General features: G+C 39.8%; 1 protein-coding gene across 3 annotated transcripts in view; it reads right to left on the bottom strand.

Annotated features, from left to right (window-relative positions):
* Positions 1–21,456, bottom strand: part of MYRIP (myosin VIIA and Rab interacting protein) — a 235,054-nt gene extending 213,598 nt beyond the window's left edge. For all 3 annotated transcript variants that reach the window (XM_074859086.1, XM_074859106.1, XM_074859096.1), the window contains exons 1-2: positions 21,221–21,456; positions 8,664–8,813 (exon numbers count right to left, since the gene is read on the bottom strand). In XM_074859086.1, coding sequence (XP_074715187.1) covers positions 8,664–8,773 — 110 coding nt within the window. In that variant the 5' untranslated portion in view covers positions 8,774–8,813; positions 21,221–21,456. The remainder of the gene's footprint in view (positions 1–8,663; positions 8,814–21,220) is intronic.
* Positions 21,457–21,688: the final 232 nt, after the last annotated feature.

Raw genomic sequence — 21,688 nt, 5'->3', positions numbered from 1 at the left:
CATAACTTGGGAAAGTACTACTAATTGTACTACTATAGTAACACCTGAATAGAGAAACCAACACTTAAGGTAGACTTAGGCTTGCATAGGTAACAATTGTAAGTTGGTACAAGATCTTGACCTGCAAAATTACCTGAACTGGATGAAAACACACTCCTCCAATAAAGCACTAGGTTTCATCCAGCATATCCACAGACCTTTTAATCACTTCTGTAGTTGCAGCAGTCACTAACTGACTTCAAGCACTACAGTAACAGCCAATAGATGTCATAAAAACAAGCCCATGAAGTTAAGAGTATCCAAGAGGTTGGTGTCCCAGTGCACAGTATTCATTTGGCTTTTCTAGCTTTGGATTTAAACCCTACTTCCAAGGTGCCAATAACTTGTCCAGACCTTTCTCTTCTGGATCAAGACCCTGAAATTCAACTGTCCAGGACCCAACACTTGTGCTCTTCCACATTCTCCCCATCAACTTAAACTGGTTCCTGGAAAGTCACCTCTGCAGGCACTATTGCTTCCAGTTTTCATCTTCAGAAGCATCAGATTCTGAATTAGACACTTATTCCCCTTTCAAAAAAACCCTTAATCTTTACTTAGGCAGCACAATACATACACTGACCCATCCATTTCATGCATCTCTCATAAAACTCCCTGTTTGCTCAACAAAAAAAAGGCTAAGCATCCCATAAGAAGATTTCTTCTCCTGCTCTCCAGACGCTATTCCATTTAATATCCGTATGAGGGTGCCCAAATCCTCCATCCTTCTACTGACAGAGCAAGTTTTCTTTACCAAAAGTCTGAATGTTTCAGTAATTACCCACTAGATGATGGGGTTTTCTCTCTTAGGCTAATTATTCACCCAGCAGTGCTTACATGACAGTAGAAAATGGTCATTTTTTTGTTCATATATTTGCATTTTGGTACAGTATGGCAGTAAAAAGATGATAGACACACAGTAGATGAGCCCAACTTTCAATGTGGTGTTTTCCCATATCTAGCTAACTTCTATAGAATCAACAAGTCTGAATTCACAGGGCAATGGGGGACAGAACTCAAGAGGTTCATCCTCATGTCCAAGGCAAGACCCAGAAACTGATGACATTCATATAGAGCCTCGAATACCCTGTCCTTAAAACCTGTAACACAATTTCCCCAGTCACCTCTTATCTCTGCAGATTCTCTTTATCAACGCATGAACATCTGTACATTTTTCCCATGAACTAACACTGAGCTTTAACAAAAAGGTTTCTGATAAATTAATAGAGTAACACATTTAACAAGATTAGTATCTTGTTTCTTCAGAAAAAAAGTTGAAACACTTTCTCTGCAAAAAGCACTTAAGATTTAACATTTTCAGCCACTATTTTCTGTGTGACTAAGTTGTACAGACAGGAGTCCATACCCAGGAGAACATCCTTTCCCTGCACTGCAGGGCTAGTCAGGTGAGAGAAGATTACTCCTACAAGTCACGTTTAACAGCTTAGACTCTACATACACAAGACTGGAGATTAAATATTGATTTTACATTATAGCTATTCATTATCACTAGGCATACTCCTTTTAGCTAAACTATGGTCGTTAATTTGATTAGTCATAACCCACGATGAAAACCCAATTACCACAGAAAAGCCTGCAATAAGTGTTATAATGTCTCTGCAACATCATACTACTTCCTTTAGATACTTACCCACAGGTCATGCAAGTTCGGCACGGTGTATGTGGGCTGTACTTCAGCTACATCTCCCATGGCCTGTCCAACATTGAAAATGTTAGATGGAGACATTTCTTTCTATACAAATTTCTCTAATACTCTCTGAAATTAGGCTTTTTCATTTTGCACCTTTTCATAAGCATCACCTCTCATGTTTCTTCCTGCTTGGTTCACCAGCATTTCCTCTCACTTGAAGCTGCATTTGTAAATAATTTTTTTAAAAGCCAAAGCTCACATCTGGAATTGCCTGTATTAAAACACTTAGCAGAAAATTCAAGAATGACAGCTTTGGGAATGAGGTCCTGCATTTGCCAAATAACTTGTTGAGAAGTTCCATCCACGCTTTCCCTACAGTATCTATATGGCATGCAAATAACAAGGACAGCCACAGTGGATTCCCATTACAGTTACAAGCATGCACAAGCAAGATGAACAGAAATGAACAGAAGCACCTAATCATAAGCTGCTCTTCAGAAGTACCCTGGCATTTTTTCCTCAATTAGGCAGAAAAAATTTGGACCCAAAACTATAACTTAAAGAGCTGAAAGTTCTTTGCTTCTAATGCCAGATTCTTTCCAGTGCTCTGATTTCTCTCTTGGAAAGCATAAACTAGATCCTACCCTCTTGTCAACTGCAATCACTTTCTCTGCTTATAGGTGGAGCAGGGACCAATGTTGAGTCAGCAGAACCTACGCACTAACTTTGCACAAGGACCCTGTGGTATTAGAGCAGGTAGTTTCAGGCAAATCACAGAAAGAAGGACTCTAAACTAAACGCTGTTGCAGTGCACATGAAGTGGGATGTTGTATCATTGCTGAGATGCCTACTTCCTTGTCTAACCCAAACACAGAATTATTTGACATCAATCAGCACACTTGAATCAATGTTTCTTGAAATTAGTGACAAATAACAGTTTCTAAATGTGTTTTAAAGTGCATCCTTACTGATTCTTCAGAAAAAAAACCAAACACATTAGCTAACTGGCTTTCATGCAGAATTCATCCAGGTCACTATTTTTTGATAAGCAACTTATCCTGACCAGAGAATACAGCTAAAGGGATATCTGTTAAAACATTAAACACTGCTGTTGAGAGAGGACTACACCAGCATAAAGTACCACCATAAAGCATCTAGTACACAGATGAAATTACTGACAACTCTTAATCCTGACAGCCTGTGTGAGCTAGTAAACAGGTTTCTTTGCATCTTGCAATATTATGTAACAAAACTGGTGATAATCTATAAATAAAGATGTCTTGCTCTTGTTAATGAACCCTTACTTCCAGGAAAGAGCTGTACTGCCCTAGGTATGTTTTAATCTTGTTTTATAAGCCAAAGCAGTAGCAAAATAATGTATTAAGTTGCACCTATGATTCTGATGAATCATTCATTGCACTCAAAAATAAGTTAGACATAGGAGTGCTAAACTCAGCAGAGCCTTGCATTGGAGAGGCATGCAGCTGTGCTAATGTGGGAATCACAAAGAGCACTCAGAGGAGTAAACCAGTCTAAGACATTCTCTCCCTGTGATAAAAGATGTGTGTCAGGACAGCCCACAAAGAAGTCCTAGCCATTCTCCTTAGCACAGCGTGGCATTATTCTCAAGCCTCATGGGAAGAAGCAGGGATATAAAGTGGTATGTTATAGCTTCTTTCTCTGGATCCCATGAGGAGTTAATGAGCGGGCACAGGAACCAGCATGCTGCCTACCTGTTACAGAAAAAAACAAACCCAAAACAGAGTAATGGACAGGAATGCTCCTTGTGCTTTCCCCACACTGTTCATCAGAGTGAAGGGCAGGCAGGCTGACCTTACGAAATCACTTTGAACAACAAGGTATTGATCAGAAGTTCATCTGCTGGAACTGAAGCTTGTGGAAATGAGACCAATCTCCCATTCCTTTCTCACCAAAAAAACAGCTTTAAAAAGGCTTTGTTTGGAGGCAAGGAGAGAAGGGAAGACAGCCAGGGCTTTTTGGTTCGTTTTTGTTTGTTTTAAGGTATTTGATACAAGCCTGCAACAGGAAGGAGGAACAAGAACTGATATGTAGAATCAACAGATAGCTACACAAATGTCTTTCCTGGCATCTTGCCAGTTTGATATGACTCACAGACAATATTTCGATTAACAGAGGTTGGCAGGAGTTTAATATTTTATCCACTACCAGACCCATGACACATCATGTACGTACACTGAAGTCTTCTGTAGTCTGACAAGAAAAAGCATCAAACTGGTTTCTGGGTTTTGTCAGGTATGAGAATTTGTTTCTTAAGAAGCCTGTTCACGAGTCTACTCATTCTGCAATGGCTATGATGCAAAAGGAGCAGAAAGAAGAAAGTAGGCAAAAACAACTCTCAGCGTTTCATCATCTTCCACACAAGGCTCTATTCTAGTCTCTTACCAATTTTTTGGCTAAAAGAAAATTAGAACAGACAGAGTGGAGAGGGCCCTCCAGTAAGCACACACATCTCATTTTTTCTGCAAATAAAGCACTGCTGGAGATTTGATCATGAATCACTGCAGTTTGCCTTTACCACAACTGAAAATGTGACTGCATAAAGACAGCAAAGCTGACATTCAGCAACCCAGCTACAAAAAAAACACATCAGGCAAGACTTGGTGATGTTGCTGCCTCTGGGTGACAGTCAACTCTCAACACTTCCCTTGCCCTGTTCCAGTGACCCCACATAACTATATTAAGTGATTAGCATGTTATGATCACATGTCCATGTGGTAGCAGAAGGTCAGTAATTTTTCCTTGTAAATACATTTTCCCAGGTGATTAAGAGCAGTGGTTTAAACCAAACAGAACCATGTACCTGCAAATAAACATTTTTCATCCCTTCCCAATGTAAGTTTCTAAGGTTTATCACTAGAACACACCACACAAATGGGTGATTCAGCATTCACCGCTGTGATGGAAACTTTTGCTAGCCAATGGTTACAGGAGGGTGGCTTAAATTGCTTAGACCAGGGCCTCCTAAAGTAAAGCATCTGCTGCTGAGAGCTGATCGACACTAAGCCCTTTGTATGCCTGCCCCCTTTCCCACCATCCGAACTTTTCTCCCTTTGCAGTCATTCTGAATATTAAATTCAGTATCTGAACAGCCATCTTTTAACCTGTCCACCTGGCTAAAACATGGCAGGTTGGGAACATCTACCACAATAAGATGATCCATCATTTTTTTCTTTTTCAGTAAAATGATAATTTCCTTTATTTAATACACCCTGACTTCTCAGCATTCCTGACCTGAAACAAATGGACAAGCATGCTTATAAATACAGTGGTAACTGTAAAAACAAAACCAAAGGGGGAATTGATTTTGCCCACAGCTGAGGAGAATAAACAGTACCAAATTTAGACAAGTCTAGAAAACTGAATACCCAGGCAGTAAATGGAAACAAATAAAATGCAGCAATCTCTTTTACACATCTGTTTATGTAAAGAGGCCTATCTCACAAACACACATTTGGCCTTGTAAGCTCTCCTCTGCCATTTCTTTAAAAAAAAAAATTTAAAAAACAAAAAACCAAAACCCACAAACTGCAGATATGAAGACATTATACATAGCAAAATGTTAGAAGTTCAACCCTCAAAACAGCCCAATCTTCCCCATCACTGACATTCTGCAGCTGCATGAAGTCTGAAATTCAAGATTAAGAAAGTTTGTCCATGAGAAAACAAACCATTAGTGAGTCCAGCCAACTTGCTCAAAAAGCTAGCTACGATTATTAGTATCCCAGTAGCCCAGAGACAGCCTGCAGAGCTTCTGTGGCAGAGGTGATGTACACAAGGCTGTACTACCACAGCCTAGTCCTGAGCACACATGCCAAGCAACTCAAACCGATTACCTTCCTAATTAGACCAGATCTGCCTGGTTTGCCTACTTCAACTGATTCACAGAAAACCAGACCCATCTATTTATAACTATGCGTTATAATTTTAGCCTCAATGACTCTGGATAATTACACTAACATTGGAGTAAATAAAAAACATAACAGTACTGCCAAAGAACAGAACCAACACATAATCAAAATAGAAAGATTATAGGTGAACAAGAAACAAAGAGCAGTAAATATTACTAATCTGATATAAGGCTGAGAGTCACAGGAAAAAAGAAACTGAACTGGTATGAAGCAGTAAGGCATAATAAATCAACCACACTAATCACTAACTATTTACACATGGTTATCTTATTGTTATCTTACTATTATTAGCCAACTAATTTTTTCACAAAATGTACAAGAGCAGCACGTCTGATAACACCAGCATAAAGCTGGGAGGAAGATTTAAATTAGAGAACCACTGCTAAAAATTCTCACTGCAGAAAGATTCAAAGCAGCTTTGCAGCAGAAAATGCAGATGATCAGTATGGCTTTTCTCCACACACTCATTATGTCATTTTGTTTACAGAATATAGAAAAATAAATCAACATGTAACAACTACAATACTGTAAAAGACACTGGTTCGTTAGCTATAAAACCATTGCCATTTTACTCCTTAAAAACATTAGGAGTGAAGATAAACTCCATTTCTTGCCTAGTATGTTACTTAACTCTTCAGCTTCCTCTAGCAAAGCAAATTTGAAGCCATCAACCACTTACAGGGTTTTTTTAGCTTTCATTGTTCTCCTTATATAGTAGAAACCTGCCATATATTCCCTTAAATAGCTTTTAATCTTTAGAAATAATTTCTACCAATGGGAATAATCCCAGAGATATCTGTGAAACAACTACTTAAATCTTTGTCGGGAAAAACACCCAAAAATAAAACTATTCATGGTATGAAGAATTATACAGAAACCTATTTTAAGAAAGTATCACACACAAAAGCTTCAACAGTTCCATCTAAAGACTAATATTGCTACCTGGAATTAATTACAGGAACAAAAAATCCCTACCTTCAGATATAACTGGTTTTCAATTTATGGTTTTCAATTTATTAACAGCAGTCTGACATATAAATTATATATGCCATTTTTTTTCTCTTAAAAAAGATTACAAAGGTTGACAATACTTCTAAAGTGAAACTATACCGTAGACTTTGCCTGTTGATAATTTTCTAAAGACAAATGCAATAGAGCTAAGAACATCAAAGCAGACACAAGGATTAATCTGCTTTCTTACAGGCTAAAAAATCTAATCTACAGCAAGGTATAAGTTTCTTATAGGATTACATTTTCTATTACACAGTGAGACAAAAAAGGTGCGTTTCTGCATCCTTTCTTTCAACTCTGCATTTTGTAAAAAAAAGTGGAGCAGCCCAATGAAAAAAAGAGTCATACCTTTTAAGTCAGAAGTAAGCTTTGAACTTCACTGGCAATCTTTAAGGTCATTAAAATGACTTAAATTCATATCTTAAATATGAGCCTACATTTCAGAACTTTGTCAGTATGGTTCATTATTTGTAGCACTTCAACATACTTTTAGTACTTGCAAAAGGCATGAACTACACTCAAGAGAAAAACAATTTACATTTTTATATATAAGCTGAGTTGAGTCCGTGTGTTTCTCTTACTTTTCCAGTGTTTTATCTCCCTTCTCACACCAGTTTTCTACTTGTGATCATTCAATTATTAAGCCTCATGGACAACTTCAGCAACAAAATGGTAAAACACATACCAGCAAAAAGTTTTATCTATCCAGGCTTTCCGATCAATTTTCTGTGGGCATGTCTCACATCCTTCTCCCTCTTCCTGTCACTATAGGATCTGGTTCTATAGAATAGGCAAGATGCCCAAGAACTTGCTAACTGTGCTATGTGTGCTCCAGTAAGATACAACCAGTCACATAAAAAAAGCCAGAGAAAGCCCCCACACTCACCGTCTTTAAACTGCTTCTAGACTCTCTAGGCTTTGTTGTGAAAGACTACCAAAAATAATCAGTACAACCCACGGCAAAAGAGACCAAAAAAAAAAAAAAAAAAATTCTGTGTGCCATCCTCATCCAATCTTTCCTCCCTGGGGCAAGCTTGTGCTACCAACCCAAGCAAGAACTGGTACAGCATGCCAAAATTAAACTAGGCCTATGCCACAAGCATTCTTTCTTGTTCCTAATGTTCTAAGTAGTTTCAGAAAATAGTAACACAAAACTAACAGAGACAGGAGTCCCTTCAGTTCCAACTGCACATAACATATATGCCTAGTTTTGTGTTTATTTCAGTCATTTTCCTGTTGACTTCAGTTTTATGCTAAATGATACAGAAACAGTAATATGGTAAGAGAACATGCATTTGCCAACTATAGATAGAGTGGACTATTCTAGAGAACAAATAATGATGTGTTCAGAGAAGGTAACAAAAAAAATCAGACATAACAATTCAAAGAAATATGGTTGAAAGTACAAGAAAAATATTTTGTCTACCAATTTGGGGCTCTGTCAGTAGTCCCCTTGTCACATATCAAAGTTCCTGGGCTGAGAAAGTTCCCTTGCAACAAGTTCAATTTGTTTTCTTTTGGGTTGTTTCTGCTTGCAATCATTTTGTATACAGAATACAGAAAGCAAAGTTAACTTCTCAATACAATGGATAACATATCCCATTGATTATTTTGGGGGAAAGAGAAGGGTTGAACATCTTCACCTTCAGATTGTTTGCACAGAGACAAAGTTTCTGAATAAAAGAAAAGGAACTGACTACAGCAACCAAAAACTCTCTTAACATAAATTTCTGTTTATGGTAAAGTCAATCACTACTTAGCCACTACCCAGGCAACATACACAGACAATTTAGAGACCATTGTTGTGGTTTAGGCCAGGATAGATTAAACACAAAAATGAATTACTACTCAATAACTGAATTCACATGGAGGAGTTTGAATGCTTATTACCTCTGTGATAGGAATGATTATTAACGCATAGAACACCATAAAAAAGCTGCGTTCTCTGTTTTCCCCAAAACTAGTTTGTAATAATCCAAAGAGACCAATATTTTTGATCATCTTTTTATTCTTACCTCAGCCTTTCTTCTTCTTTCTTACGAAGGCTGAAATCTCGCTGAACCACCTGGAGCACATGTTCTGCTTCTTCATCAGTCAAGCCAGAAAGATCCAGTTTTCTCCCCATTATATACTCTGTCCTGGATAAGAGTAACTATGAGGAATATCTGAAATAAGAAAGAGGAAAAAAAAAAGGCAAAATAAATTGAAAGTACTGCTATTTTTCCCAGGTGTGTTGAAATCACATGCACATCTGCCCAACAGAAAGAAAGTTGCTGCTGTAAACATCAGAGAAAAAAAATCATAGAATCAGTTAGGTCAGAAAAGACCCTTAAGATCAAGTCCAACCATTAACCTAACACTGCGAAGTCCACAACGAAACCATGTCCCTGAGAGCCACACCTACAGATCTTTTAAATACCTCCAGGGATGGTGACTCAACCACTTTTCTGGGCAGCCCATTCCAATGCTTGACAACCATTTCTGTGAAGAAATTCTTCCTAATATCCAATATAAACCTCCCCTGGCACAACTTTTGAATGATTCATTTCAGAATTATTTTTCAAGCTTCAGACACTGAAAGCAATCACCCCCAATTTAGAAAGAAATGCAAAAGATAAATTATTTGAGATATTAAATGATATCGAGGGAAGACTTCAGTGTTGCCCTCAAGAAACACATTAAACTCACTCAGGTGAAATCAGGTTTAGACATTTAAGATTTTATGCCATGAGCTTGCAAAACTGTTCGCAAAAAGCAATCCCTGAAACTGTGTATGAACCAAGAACATACACTCCTGTAACACTCAAAAATATTTTGTACTACTGACTAAGAAACCAGGAATTGTTTTAAAACACCATTAAAAAAAAGTAAGCATATACATTTCAAATGCACTTTCCAGAGTGACTGGAAAGATTTAGATGTCACAACCACCACAATATCATTATTTCCCCTTTCTGTGAATGACAATGGAGGAGAAAAAGTAGTAGTCTGTGTTATGTGTAAACTGAAGGTACTATAAAGTTTGAACTAAAGCTTGGTCCATTTATTTCATTCAGGAATTATCATCAATTTGTTCTAATTTATTTTCTTGTGACTTTTATTAATTTTGTTGAATTCTATTAAGTCCAGTTCTCAGTATTAATTTCTGTAATTTGATTTACATAATTATTTAGGCAATCAAGTGTCCCATCTCCACACGGAGTTATGGTTTCAGAAACATCATACAGTTTTGTAGTTCTGTTATGATCTCCTAGCAATGTATATAATAACTACAAACACACAAAAGTTCTTATATTATACTGAAGAGGCAACTATTACTGTCTCTTTATTCATGATGAGGCTATGCAAAACACACCAACGGGTTCTGTCTCAAAAAACCCCCTCTAAGCAACGCTGCTATGGCATACAATTAAGTGCTCCACATAGTATAGCAAGTAGAAGCATGGGGAAATAAAAATCACCTTTATTTTCTAAACATAAGAATTAATTTGCTACTTAGATGATGACGGGGGATGTGGTTGGTTGGGTTTTTGTTGCGGGTTTTGGGCTTTTGGGTTTTGGGAGGTTTTTCCCCCAATATTTACCTTCCTCCATCTGGTTACAGTTCTTCAAACAAGAAAAAACCCACATGGAAGGAGGGTATCGCTTATTTTTTCTATTTTGGTTAGGCTATCAATGAAGTTTAGAATACACTCTTCTTTCAAGGAAACACCACTTAAACTAAAACAAGCAGATGGGATAGAAGCTTAGGTGAAATCAAGATGACAAGATCCCACCAGTGAGATACATGCTCACCATACAGCTAACAAAGGTCACAATGGAACAGTATGTTCTGGCTTGACTCTTTGGGTCTACTAAGGAAGCTGAACAGGAACATCAACAATGAGTTAATAAAGGCTATAAAAATGTACTTCTAAATCAGTCCTCACTGGGCACTGACAAACATAAGAAACAGTGAGGTAGAACTTACTGAGGTTACGCTTACATGTTGCAGCTCAAAGACAGAACAAGCAGTGCGCTGGGACATGTTCTTCCCTTCAGGTTTTGGGATACGTGTTCAGCTCTTCCCGTGCAAAGCACTTCAGTGCAAAGGCCTCTCTGACTTTCTAAAAGCACAGAAGGGTTTCACTGCAAGAAAGCCACTTCTGCAGGGAAGTAAGCAGGACTTTTCCAATTAACTTTTTTCACACTCATATACTTTACAGGAGAAACACAGGATATAAACTAAAAGGAAATAAAACTATTTTAAGCAATTGCTGGAGCCAGGATACACTCCTCCATGCTAGGGCTACAGTTGTCTGAGACAAGATGATGAAGAGACCAGGAGATCAAAGATGCCTTTCCAGTTGTTCTTGAGCACAAAGTTAACAACTGTAATTAACACTGTCATTAAGTTGTCCTCCCTTCAAGTCTTCATCAAAACGTTTTTTTAAACTTTGTCAAAATTCATACTGTTTTTTCACACACACAAGCTGCGGTCCATCGGTAAAGAAAATTATCACTTTGATTCAGCCATCACTGCCAATTGTGAGAATATATTCGGAGGGGAAACTTACCACTAAATCTGGGGGTAAATGGGCAGCCCCACTACCTCTGATTTTTTGGGGCTGGCAAAGACTTAATTTCAAGTATACACATACTTTAAAGTCACCAGTGACTTTAACTTTTGATTTTCATGTGCTTTATTTACCCATATGCCTCACAGTCTGTATTCCAATATTACATTAACCTCTAAGGAACTTGTGTGTTTTTTCCCAGGAAATAATTTTTCATCACATTACTAAATCATCTCTGATGTGGGAGCATCACAGCAGTTTATAAATATTTATAAACAATGCTTAAATGTCTTTTTTTCAGTAGATCCGGATTATGCATTCTGGAAATACACAATGGCAAATCCTCTAAAGGAAGTGTACCAGGTTACATTAAAAAAAAAAAAAAAAAAAAACACAACAAAATAGTTTCTCAGCCTAAAATAACTTCTGGTCTCAACTGAAATAACTTACATGATGCTGTTCAGGTGTTTGCCTTCCTGAGTAATACTTCTTTGCTAAATCTCAAACTGAATACAAAATTTAAACTTTCAGAGACATTACAAGGAATAATATTGTTCCCAGAAAACTTTTGCTCAACAAATTAACTGACTGTAACAGGAAGATCGAGGCTTGTAATACATGATTGGGTATTGTCTGAGTAATACTCTCATCTTAATCCTTCCTACAGTCTGTTTTAAAATCTAAATAAAACTTCCACATCAAAAACATTTCTAGACTTTAACCTTAAAAAACAAACACCAAAACAACCATAAAAGCCCCACAGAACAATCAGCAAACGAAATGTTTTTCAAGAACTGCAAGCAATGCTTCCAAATTTTAAAACAAATATTACTGTCCAAAGTAATTTCTACTACAGCCAGCACTTCATTAAGTCTAAAATTAACATTGGTCACAAATTTCTTAATCTTTTTTTAAACTCCAAGAAAGTCTAGAAGCTGCAGTAAACAACACTGTGGATATTCTTCCCTTTCCACTGGAAATAAACTAATGTCCAAAAATAACAAGAGGGAAAATAGACTTGTCAGAAATACAAAGCCACCTCTTCAGATGAAAAATTAAGCACAGCTTCAACATGAGGACTTGTATCTGGTGTGCCACATTTTAAATTAGATGCAAGACAAAGATCTCAAAGAGGATGTTATTCTTTGTACCCACACCGATTTTAACTGAGATTTATGACACATATTTTCTGGTCTATAACCAAAGCAGAAAATTATCTTCCATTCAGCCTTGTACTAATTTTATGTGATGTTTGTTTAGAAAACTGAACAGCTTGCAAGTTCCTGAGCAAAGTTAGGTTTGTTTCACTGGGGGGTGTGGGGGGTGAAGCAGTTTTTAAAAGAACCATTATGTTCATTCAGTTCCTTCTGGGAGAAATGTTCCTTATTAATGCAAGTTATTACAATAACCATGTGTACTTCTGGTCTGAAAGAGTGCCGGGACACACAATAATGGGGGAAACAGTAAATCTTAAAGGTCAAAGGTTAGTACTGTGTGGTTTTAAATTTTAATCTATTTAGGAAATAAATAGGAGTTTCACAGTCTTCTTGCTTCTATATTTTACATTATTTTAAGTATGAAATAACAGAAGTAGAAAAGCTCCACTAAAGTCACATTTTATTTAAAAAAGAATGGCATCTCTCACCTAAGGATGGCACTCGCCCAGAGGCAGAACATAGCATATTAAACTGTTTCTAAAAAACAGAGGCTATTTTATTTAAATAGCAAAAGAAGTTCTTTTTACAGAAAAGACTAAAGATTACACTGGAGAACTTAATTTCTGTCATCCAGCTTTGACAGATTAAGAAAAAAAGTTGTATTATTATAATTCTCTTTTTAATATATAATGATCATTTTATACCTATGTATCAGGCCTACAACTGATACACAAGTATAAATCCCAGTGGAAATTCAAATGTGATATAAAATCCAAATTCATTGACCAGAATAATCTTCTCACTGGTAACAGTGAGCTTCTAGAACTTATCCAGAATTTGGCCCTACAGCTGCTAGAGACTACAGGTCATCTGACATATACCATTAGCATGTATTTCACTGCCATTGGCTTTCTAGTTACCGTACACTCTCATTTTACTTCAGTCCTATCTTCCATTGTTTATGCTAAATTTAGGCAAATCATGTTCAGCTCTATTTTCTCTATTTAGTAGCAACTGTCTTATGGAAGAATGCATAGTTGAGATGATGGGTCTGACAGTATTCTGACGGCATGAGACTGACTGTTACTCTTCCCGAAACGAGGAAGACAGATTGGAGAAAAAGACAAAATTGGAGCGGTAATGCACTGACCCGCAATTGTATCTTGGATGATTGGCCTCTTTTCCACGTACCTTCAATCTAAAGCATGAAATGCAGCTCATTACTGTAACGAACTGTCAACCAACCTCAAGGTCAATCATCACAGGTCAGGAAGAAAGCCAGCATCTGCACTTAGGGCATGCAACTGATCCTGAAGAGCCCTACACAATCAGAAATTTGCACATCCGTAAGCCCAAGACTGCAAGAGCTTTCCTTTGGATGCCTGACTTGCAAAGTGGGGCTCAGAACTTACTGCTACGTACTCAGGCTCCCCGCACAGAGAGAACAACCACTGAACAGAGTTATGTCCCTTCTTCCACCTTCCCATTAAAATCCAAACCACAACACACCTGACAAATCAGTCTTCTCACTGTACTTTGTAAGCTTAAGCCAGCATGAAGAAAATACTAAACAAAAAGCTCATTTGTATTCCTACCTCTCTCCTCAGCGTTAACTCAGGAGTGAGAACTGCAAAAATACATTCACCCACCTGTGTTGCACTACACATGCCACATCCTTCTCCCAAGACACCTGTCAGTCTCAGCATTTCACAATCAATGGCCCTCAAATGAGCTACACAGATTGAAGGGAGATGACAGAAACAGCAAATCCTTCTCTGTTCCTTCAAAGAATCGATGGCAGTTTCTATCTCCTTTTAAGAGGCAGAGAAGGGAGCACTCACTTTATCTGTGTAACAGTCTAATACCTGCACCCAGAAAAAGACTCAGGTTCAGTGTCATGTTAAGCCTGGGAAGGCTCAAATATTTATCTCCCTCCTTGTGGAAGAGTATGTAGGAGAACACAACTCAGGATATTCCTGTGCAGGTCTCTATATCAGATGTTTTCTTATACGGCCTGAAGAAACTGAATGATACAGAGGTTCACTGCCATATGAGCTGTGTAGCTGCATGTGACAGTTAAATGCCTTCCTTAGTACCACAGCAGTCGCTATTTGTAAGAACTATAGAGGAGCATCCAACAGATAAAATCCAACAGACTAACCAAGAAAATATAGGTCCACCAACACAATTCTTGCAAGTTCAAGATGCCAAAATATCACTACTGCATAAAGTGGTGGTAAGGCTTCTCATCCAAATTATTCATACCTCTAATCTGGGGAAGAAAATACTGAGAGAAAACATGAAGCTTTTTAAAACCTCAAACAGCTCTGGAAGCACTACACATTTTACATCTGCATATAAATTTAATTTTGCATTTCAGTAATACAGATAAAAGAGTTATGATAAATTAAGAATCTCATCATAACTTGAAAGCCATACTGTGATCAACCCATGCAAACTACAGAAGTAAACAGTTAAGTGGATTGCTTGACTGCTACCAAAACATCCATAATATAAAATCCAACCAATATGCAAACACACCACAGGCATACTTAAAATATCCTACACAATAAAATGGATTTTTCCCCCACAACATAGGTTGCACTAATCAATATCCTGCATCCCTCTTACTAAATGTCACTCATCCAAGTTCGATCCAAGAACTAACCTTTGACTGAGAGAATCTTTCTGCAGGACTAGGACAGAGACAGAAATTCTATTTTTAGAGGTAAGAAAATGCTTCCAACAGCAGTTGCCACAATGAGGCAGTATTCTCTAGTGCTGCCAGATGTGAAAACAAATTTAATACAGTAAATCACTGCTAATTCAAACCACTGACAGGAAACCCCACTGCAAATTACTGAATTTTACAGATTAGCAAGTAAACGAACAAAACAATAAACAAAAATAATTTCATAAGACTGTGCCTTCCACATTTACTCTGACACCTGCAAAGTGCTTCTAATCCTGATTTATGCTAGAACAAGCAAGAATCATAAGAGATACAATAATACATCTGTAAAGCCACATGTCCCATTTCACTGACACTTAGTGATGAGCTGTAGTTGGTTGACACACAACTTCTGTCCCATGCATGGAAAAAAGGATTTCAGATGCAGGTTGTCTTTGATTTGTTTAGATAAGCATTTGTTAAGTGACATAAAACAAGACTAAAACAGAGCCAGAGCTGCAGAAAGCTTCTGAAAACCAAACTATGCACTCAGTTAATCTGTCAGGTGGGGGAGTTAATGGATTAGTTTGTTGACACTGGGACCTACTCTACACTGTGCTTGGAAGAGGCTCTGCTTTGGACCTGAGCTTGGCTACTTTCTTTTATATTGACGCTGCACAACATGGAGGTAATCTGAGCCCTGGTCAGCAATCACAAACCTGAAGTTCCGGATCCCAAGTTTATACAAACAACGAACATACACATTCAAGCACAAGACACAGGCACCTTCTGGAGTTCAAAGGCCAACTTCACTGTTAGGTTTTGACTGGCGGTTCTCTCATATTTGGATCCAAACTGGAGCAGTCTCATAGCTCCTTTAGTTTAAACTAGGGGACCAAAGCAGTTCATCCTCTTACAGGTTTAGAGGATCATCCAGCCAGCACAGACAACTTTGAGTCCCACAGAAACTATTATTTGATCAACTTAACCAAGTTAAGCTACCACCTTTAGAAACTAGCTAGGACTCCTCTGTACCTTATTATTTTTTTAAAGCAGTTCCCTTTATCAGGGCCCACTCTTGAAGACAGAAGTAGCGTTATCAGTACAGTGAAATAGCACGCTCCTTTGATAAGCCTACAAGAAGAACATCAGCTTTACCAAGAAAATTCCTGTTTCTAGTCTTTACATTAGCTTTTCCCCATTTTTAGATTTCCAGTATCCATTATAATAGGCCTGTGGACCTTGATACAACATTGACACCAACTTCCCCCCCGCCAATGAAAGCACAATCTTAGGTATTCTTCACCTACCACAACTACACAGATGACATTTCCATGTAGGAGGTGCAGTTCACTTAATCATATGTGGAACCTGAGTCCACTGTATTTCATCCATTGATTCCCCTCTTTTTGACCTGTGATACTACCTTGGAGCAGGAATCCAAAAGCTTCATCATTAAACATTAGGGGGGGGGGGTGGTATATAGAATAATCAGGTTGATCCTCTTCTAGAGGTGAACTGTTGTCTTCTCATTTAGGACTCAATCCATTACTTCTGTGCTTGCAGTGATTAACATAGGGTTAACATAGGGACAATTTTTGGCACTGCCTTTTAGATCAAGCCCAGCTAAGATTGTAAAAACCAGTACCACCAGATTATACCTTTTAGAATCCTCCCCAAAGCTCTCCCAATTGTTTTTAAACCCTAATGTTGCTCCAATTCACACACAATGGTTTAACTTAAATCCAGCTCGTGGTCTGTCAAACAAATGTCAAAGCACTTGTAACAGCTAGATGCAAGTGTTGAAATAACTTCCAGAAAGGTACACCAAGCACTTCTGGGGATGAGCACTGAGGGGCAGAGGGATCAGTTCTCTTAAGGGGAAAAAAAGGAATCAACCTCTTCCAAGAATAACAATGGTTAGAAAAAATTGGTATACTCTGCAACTTGAGGTATTTCAGGACAGCATTAGCTGCATCTCTGTAAACAGCATTTAAATCATACACCAAACATCCATGCCATAGCAATTAATGCTAATGGTACAAACCAGTGCTTTTGTATTTGGATTGCCCTGTGACACAACATCCTGTTCATACAGTTCAAAAGGGACAGAAGAAAACCACATTAAAATGACCTTCTGTATCAGAAATAATGCCTAATAAGCAAAGAAGCTCTTCTCATATTAGTTTCAGAAGAGATGAAACTCCTCATTGCAAGAACAGAACAGAAAATTTACTCCTCAAGTTGTAAACATGTTTTGCTTGCTTTCCCTTCCAGAAGGAAAACAACAGATTACGTACCGTCTTCCTCTAAGAACAGAAAGCTGGTTTACAACAGCAGAGCCACATATTACTCTGCATGGAGGCAGGTGGAGGGTGTTAGGGAAGGGATTGTTTAGTTCTTAAAAAACCCCGAGAATTTCAGGCTGTTGCCTGGCTTCAAGACTCATTAAAGCCAGTGGGAATACCATGGACTCTAACAGCCTTTGAATGAGGCTGTACATACACTTCATACTGCTATCACAAGAAGGGACTACATCTCATTTTCTACAGTAAATTACTTAAGCACCCTTTAAACGGACTTGATCCAGAAACTATGGCTGCATGAAGTCATTTATCCATTTATTGTTCTCCATCAAAAAACAGAATACATTGCAAGGAAGAGTCCAGAAAGGCAAGATTTTTGGAACTGCCACACAGCAGAACTTGAGCTTGGTCTTCAGCAGTAGGACAGGCTAGAGTTCCTTTCCCACGTGACAGCCAGTGCCAGCAAATCTGAGGAAGACTAATTGATTACCGTGAGTCAACTTGAGACAATACCATCAAAAGTGTCTCATCTTCAAGATTAATCTTCACAGTAGTGATCTCCTCTACTTAAATAGCTGATATTTTATTTGGAGATGCACTTTGCCTTGAAGAATGCAAAATTAATTTCCTATCTCAATATATCTTAAAACAACCAGTAGATAGTAAAAACTACAATAATCTGAATACCAAACACCAATGTTAGTTTTTCTTTTATGATCATCAGTTGATCAATCAGTAAATTAAGTATACAGGTAATAAAAAGTAACAAGAGGTCTTGTTTGCTTTACCCAGCTCAGGGACTAATGGGTCAGTAAAAATTTGCAAGATAAAGGTTTTTGTTAGTATAACATTCTTTAAAAAAAATTTGCTCTGCTGTTGAAAGTTAATGCATATTGGCATGGAAATTTAATGTGTTCCTATTCCCAGAATAGTATCCATAAGATCAAAAAATCTGTCATTATTGCAATAATGCTGATATTAGCTTTTGACCAGTCAAGCCACTGCAGTCCTTATACTCTGTTCATCTATGCTAAGGCTGCTAGGTGATTCATTAAACTGCTTTCTACTAGAGTGAGATTTATTTATTTATTTTCAGGACAGAGAGTGTTGAAGATTATGTTTACATTCTGAAAACACAGTTTTAAAAAATGCAACATGGCATTTTTCCGTAAGATTGTTAAAAAAAGAGGATAACATTTCCACTGAAAGTTAAATAGCAAGCAGATCATAATCATTAGTCTTTACCACATGAATGACAGATCTTACTAGCGTGCCAGTCATATATAAGGGGTCTTCCTCTTGGGTTTCTGCAAATTCACATAAAGTCTGAAGATAGGCGTCTTTACCCAATCTCACATAAAACTAGACCATGGCTTGAAATCTTATCCAATCACACAGTATTTAGCCCTTCTACAAAATTCCCTGTTTACGCCATAAATAAAGGCCAAGTTTCTTTGGTAATTTGAGCAACAGTATTGTGTGCTTCGCTCCACACTTAAATACAGCAGTTATCTTCTTCTTCCCTGAAGTTCAACAAGCTTCTTTTGAAAGTAAGCTGCTAGAAATCTCTGAATATAAGAAACTTGGGGCTGGTTTATTTTCTCGCTGTCAGCGGTTCACAGGTAAGCCAGAAGCCTCTATTATCTCTAAGAATCTATCTAGTAAATAACCTACCTGGATCCAAAAGGAAGGTGAATAAAGCATTCCACGGGAAGGCTGGATTAGTCCCCTCAAATGAATGGTTTTCTCAAGGTAAAAATTGTCCCTATAGTTTTCATGAAACTATATTCAACTAGTTTTTCAACTTGTCCAACTTTCCAAGGGCAAGTTAAGGTGCTTTACACTGCCAAACAGCAGTTTCCAGCCTGATAACAATAGGGAATATTAATGTTGGCAGCAATACAAAGGAGTCACATTTTCATACAGATGTACTGTTTATGCACGATAGTGTGGTTGGTATATACAGCTTTTCTTCAGCATTACCCATACATAGTTTAGGGATTTTTTTTTTTCCTTTGTTTAAGTACAAGTTCTTCAAGTGTTCTGTTTACTGCAATTATTAAGTGAGAAAGGTGAATTCCTACTGTGTTCATACACTCGGTACACCTTACATAATCCAGAAGCCTAATTTAGCAATCAATCGTAGCGTGCTCAGCTGTATTTATCAGGTTAGGGTGAAAGCAGGAAACCAACTCAGGAAAATAAAAGTTTTAGCTTAGCTTTCTTGATATTGTATCACTCCTAGACAACACTGGCTCAGATTAAGAAAATCTGTTAAAAAGCATTAACCTGTCTGAAAGGACAATACTGTGTCACTTGCATCAGCAGCAGGTCCAAGATGCAAGTCCTGTCACAGGGGGCACTGCTCTTTAAGGATCTCTCATCCCGGTGAGGGCTACTGGGGTGGAACTGACTTCTGGGAGTTCTCACTGGCAATTAATGTATCACAGTTGCTGAAAATTACAGCCTCCTGTTCGTAATTGCTACATGCATTGCACTAAGTTACCTGACAAATTCCACAGGAAGGCTACAGAATTACCAAGTACATTTTTGGACACACGGGCATAACACATCAGTAAATATACTCTGATACAATCCGGTACCTGATTAATGATGGGTAAGGCAGTAGCCTGAGGGATTACATACAAGATACAGCACCTTCTGCTTTTTACACAGCTCTGTTCACTTCCTCAAGCTAAAACTAAGCAGCAAACATTACTGTTTGACACTTAACTGCAGGGACAGTCAGTGGTCTCAATGCAGTTCATAGGGAACCGCTATCACTGTTAATAACCAACTATAAAAACCTGTCCAGCTTGATGACAGGTCCCTCAAAGTCATTAAAATGTCTGGTAACCTGAGAACTAAACTAACTTTCCCTCCTTTCTCTCTCTAGCCTTTCAGAAAAGGGTTATCAGAAGAACGAGTAAAAGCCTTTATTGCCAAAATCCTTGCTGTGCCTAACAAACTCCAGGCTCCACAGCAAGACAGCTACCCGCATTTTCTGAAACACAGGAAATAGTAAAACGGTAGGTATAAGGCAAAACCCACCGTTTGTCAAAATAGATTGCTAGGTACAGTTAACATCCTTGCAAACACGCTTGAGGAGGGACGCACAGGCACTCTAAGGCATTTTGCGATCTAATTTGGTTACGTTCGCCTAAAGCATAACACAAAGCCCAGCACAACGCACGCTCCTACTTAATTAGATTCCCTCAGAAAAGTCAGCCCGAGCCATATGGTATTTTCCTCAGCAGTTACGATAAACTGACCTTGATACTAGGAAAATTCACGCTGCTTCTGTCTGAAGCATAAATTACAAGCACAGAGTGGCGGGATGCTCCCACGGAGAGGGGGCAAGAGGCAGCGCCACCCGAAACCCAGCCCGTGTTTGCGAGGAAGTTGAGTAAGAGTAACACTCCAATAACAATAATAATAATTAGAGTGATGATGATGATGCACTGCAGCGAGGGCGGTCGAATAACCACGCTGTCAGCAGAACGCTACGAAGCTCCTCGGACATACTCGTAGTTACAAGAAGCCCAAGACGGTGTGTCCTCGCCCCCCACCCCAGCCCACGAAGCCGCCGCGGAGCAGCGGCCGCCTCGCCCCTGAACGCGGCGGCGGCCCCTCCGCCACCAGCGGCCGCGGGACCCGCCGCCCGGCCCCGCCCGGCCCCTCACAATCGGGGCCGGTGGGGGGCCGGCCCCGCCGCCGGCCGAACCCCGACCGCCCCCCGACGGGGCGCTGCGGCGGGCGGCCCCGCCATCACGGCCCTGCTGCAGGGCCCCTCAGGGCGCCGGGCGGCCCCGCGGGTGACCCTCGCCTCTGCCCCTGCCCCAGCCCGCGGGGGGCGGCGGCCGCGCCCCCGGCCGTACTCACCCTCGGCCAAATGCGAGGGCTGCACCAAAATGGCAGGCGGGCAGCAACTTCCCCGCGCTCGGGGCACGGGCAGAGCCACCGGCCGCGGCGGCTGCGCCCCCGTCGCTCATGCAGGGAGGCGGCTGCGGCCGCCCCGCGCCGGCCCCCGGCCAGCCACCTGCGCGGAGCCGCCGGGCACGGGCGCCCCGCTCCCGCCCCGCGCCGGCCCAACGCGAGAGCCCGCAGTCACCGTTCTCCTCCTCCTGCCGCCGCCTCCCCGCCCCGCCGGACGCGCCACCGGGTGCTGCTGCGGTGCCGGCGGCGGCAGCTCCCGCCGCGCCCCCGCCGCGCACCGGCACCTGCCCGGGCGCCACCGGCCAATCGGCGAGGAGGGGCGGGGCCAAGGGCGGGCGGCGCGCGGGCTGGCGCCAGCACGCGCGCCAGGCGGGAGGCGGGGGCGCGTCTGGGCCGGTGTGTGTGCGCGCGCTC

This window comes from Strix uralensis, chromosome 1 (assembly GCF_047716275.1).
Source record: "Strix uralensis isolate ZFMK-TIS-50842 chromosome 1, bStrUra1, whole genome shotgun sequence".
NCBI lineage: Eukaryota > Metazoa > Chordata > Aves > Strigiformes > Strigidae > Strix > Strix uralensis.
This window is presented reverse-complemented; position numbering and strand designations above follow the sequence as displayed.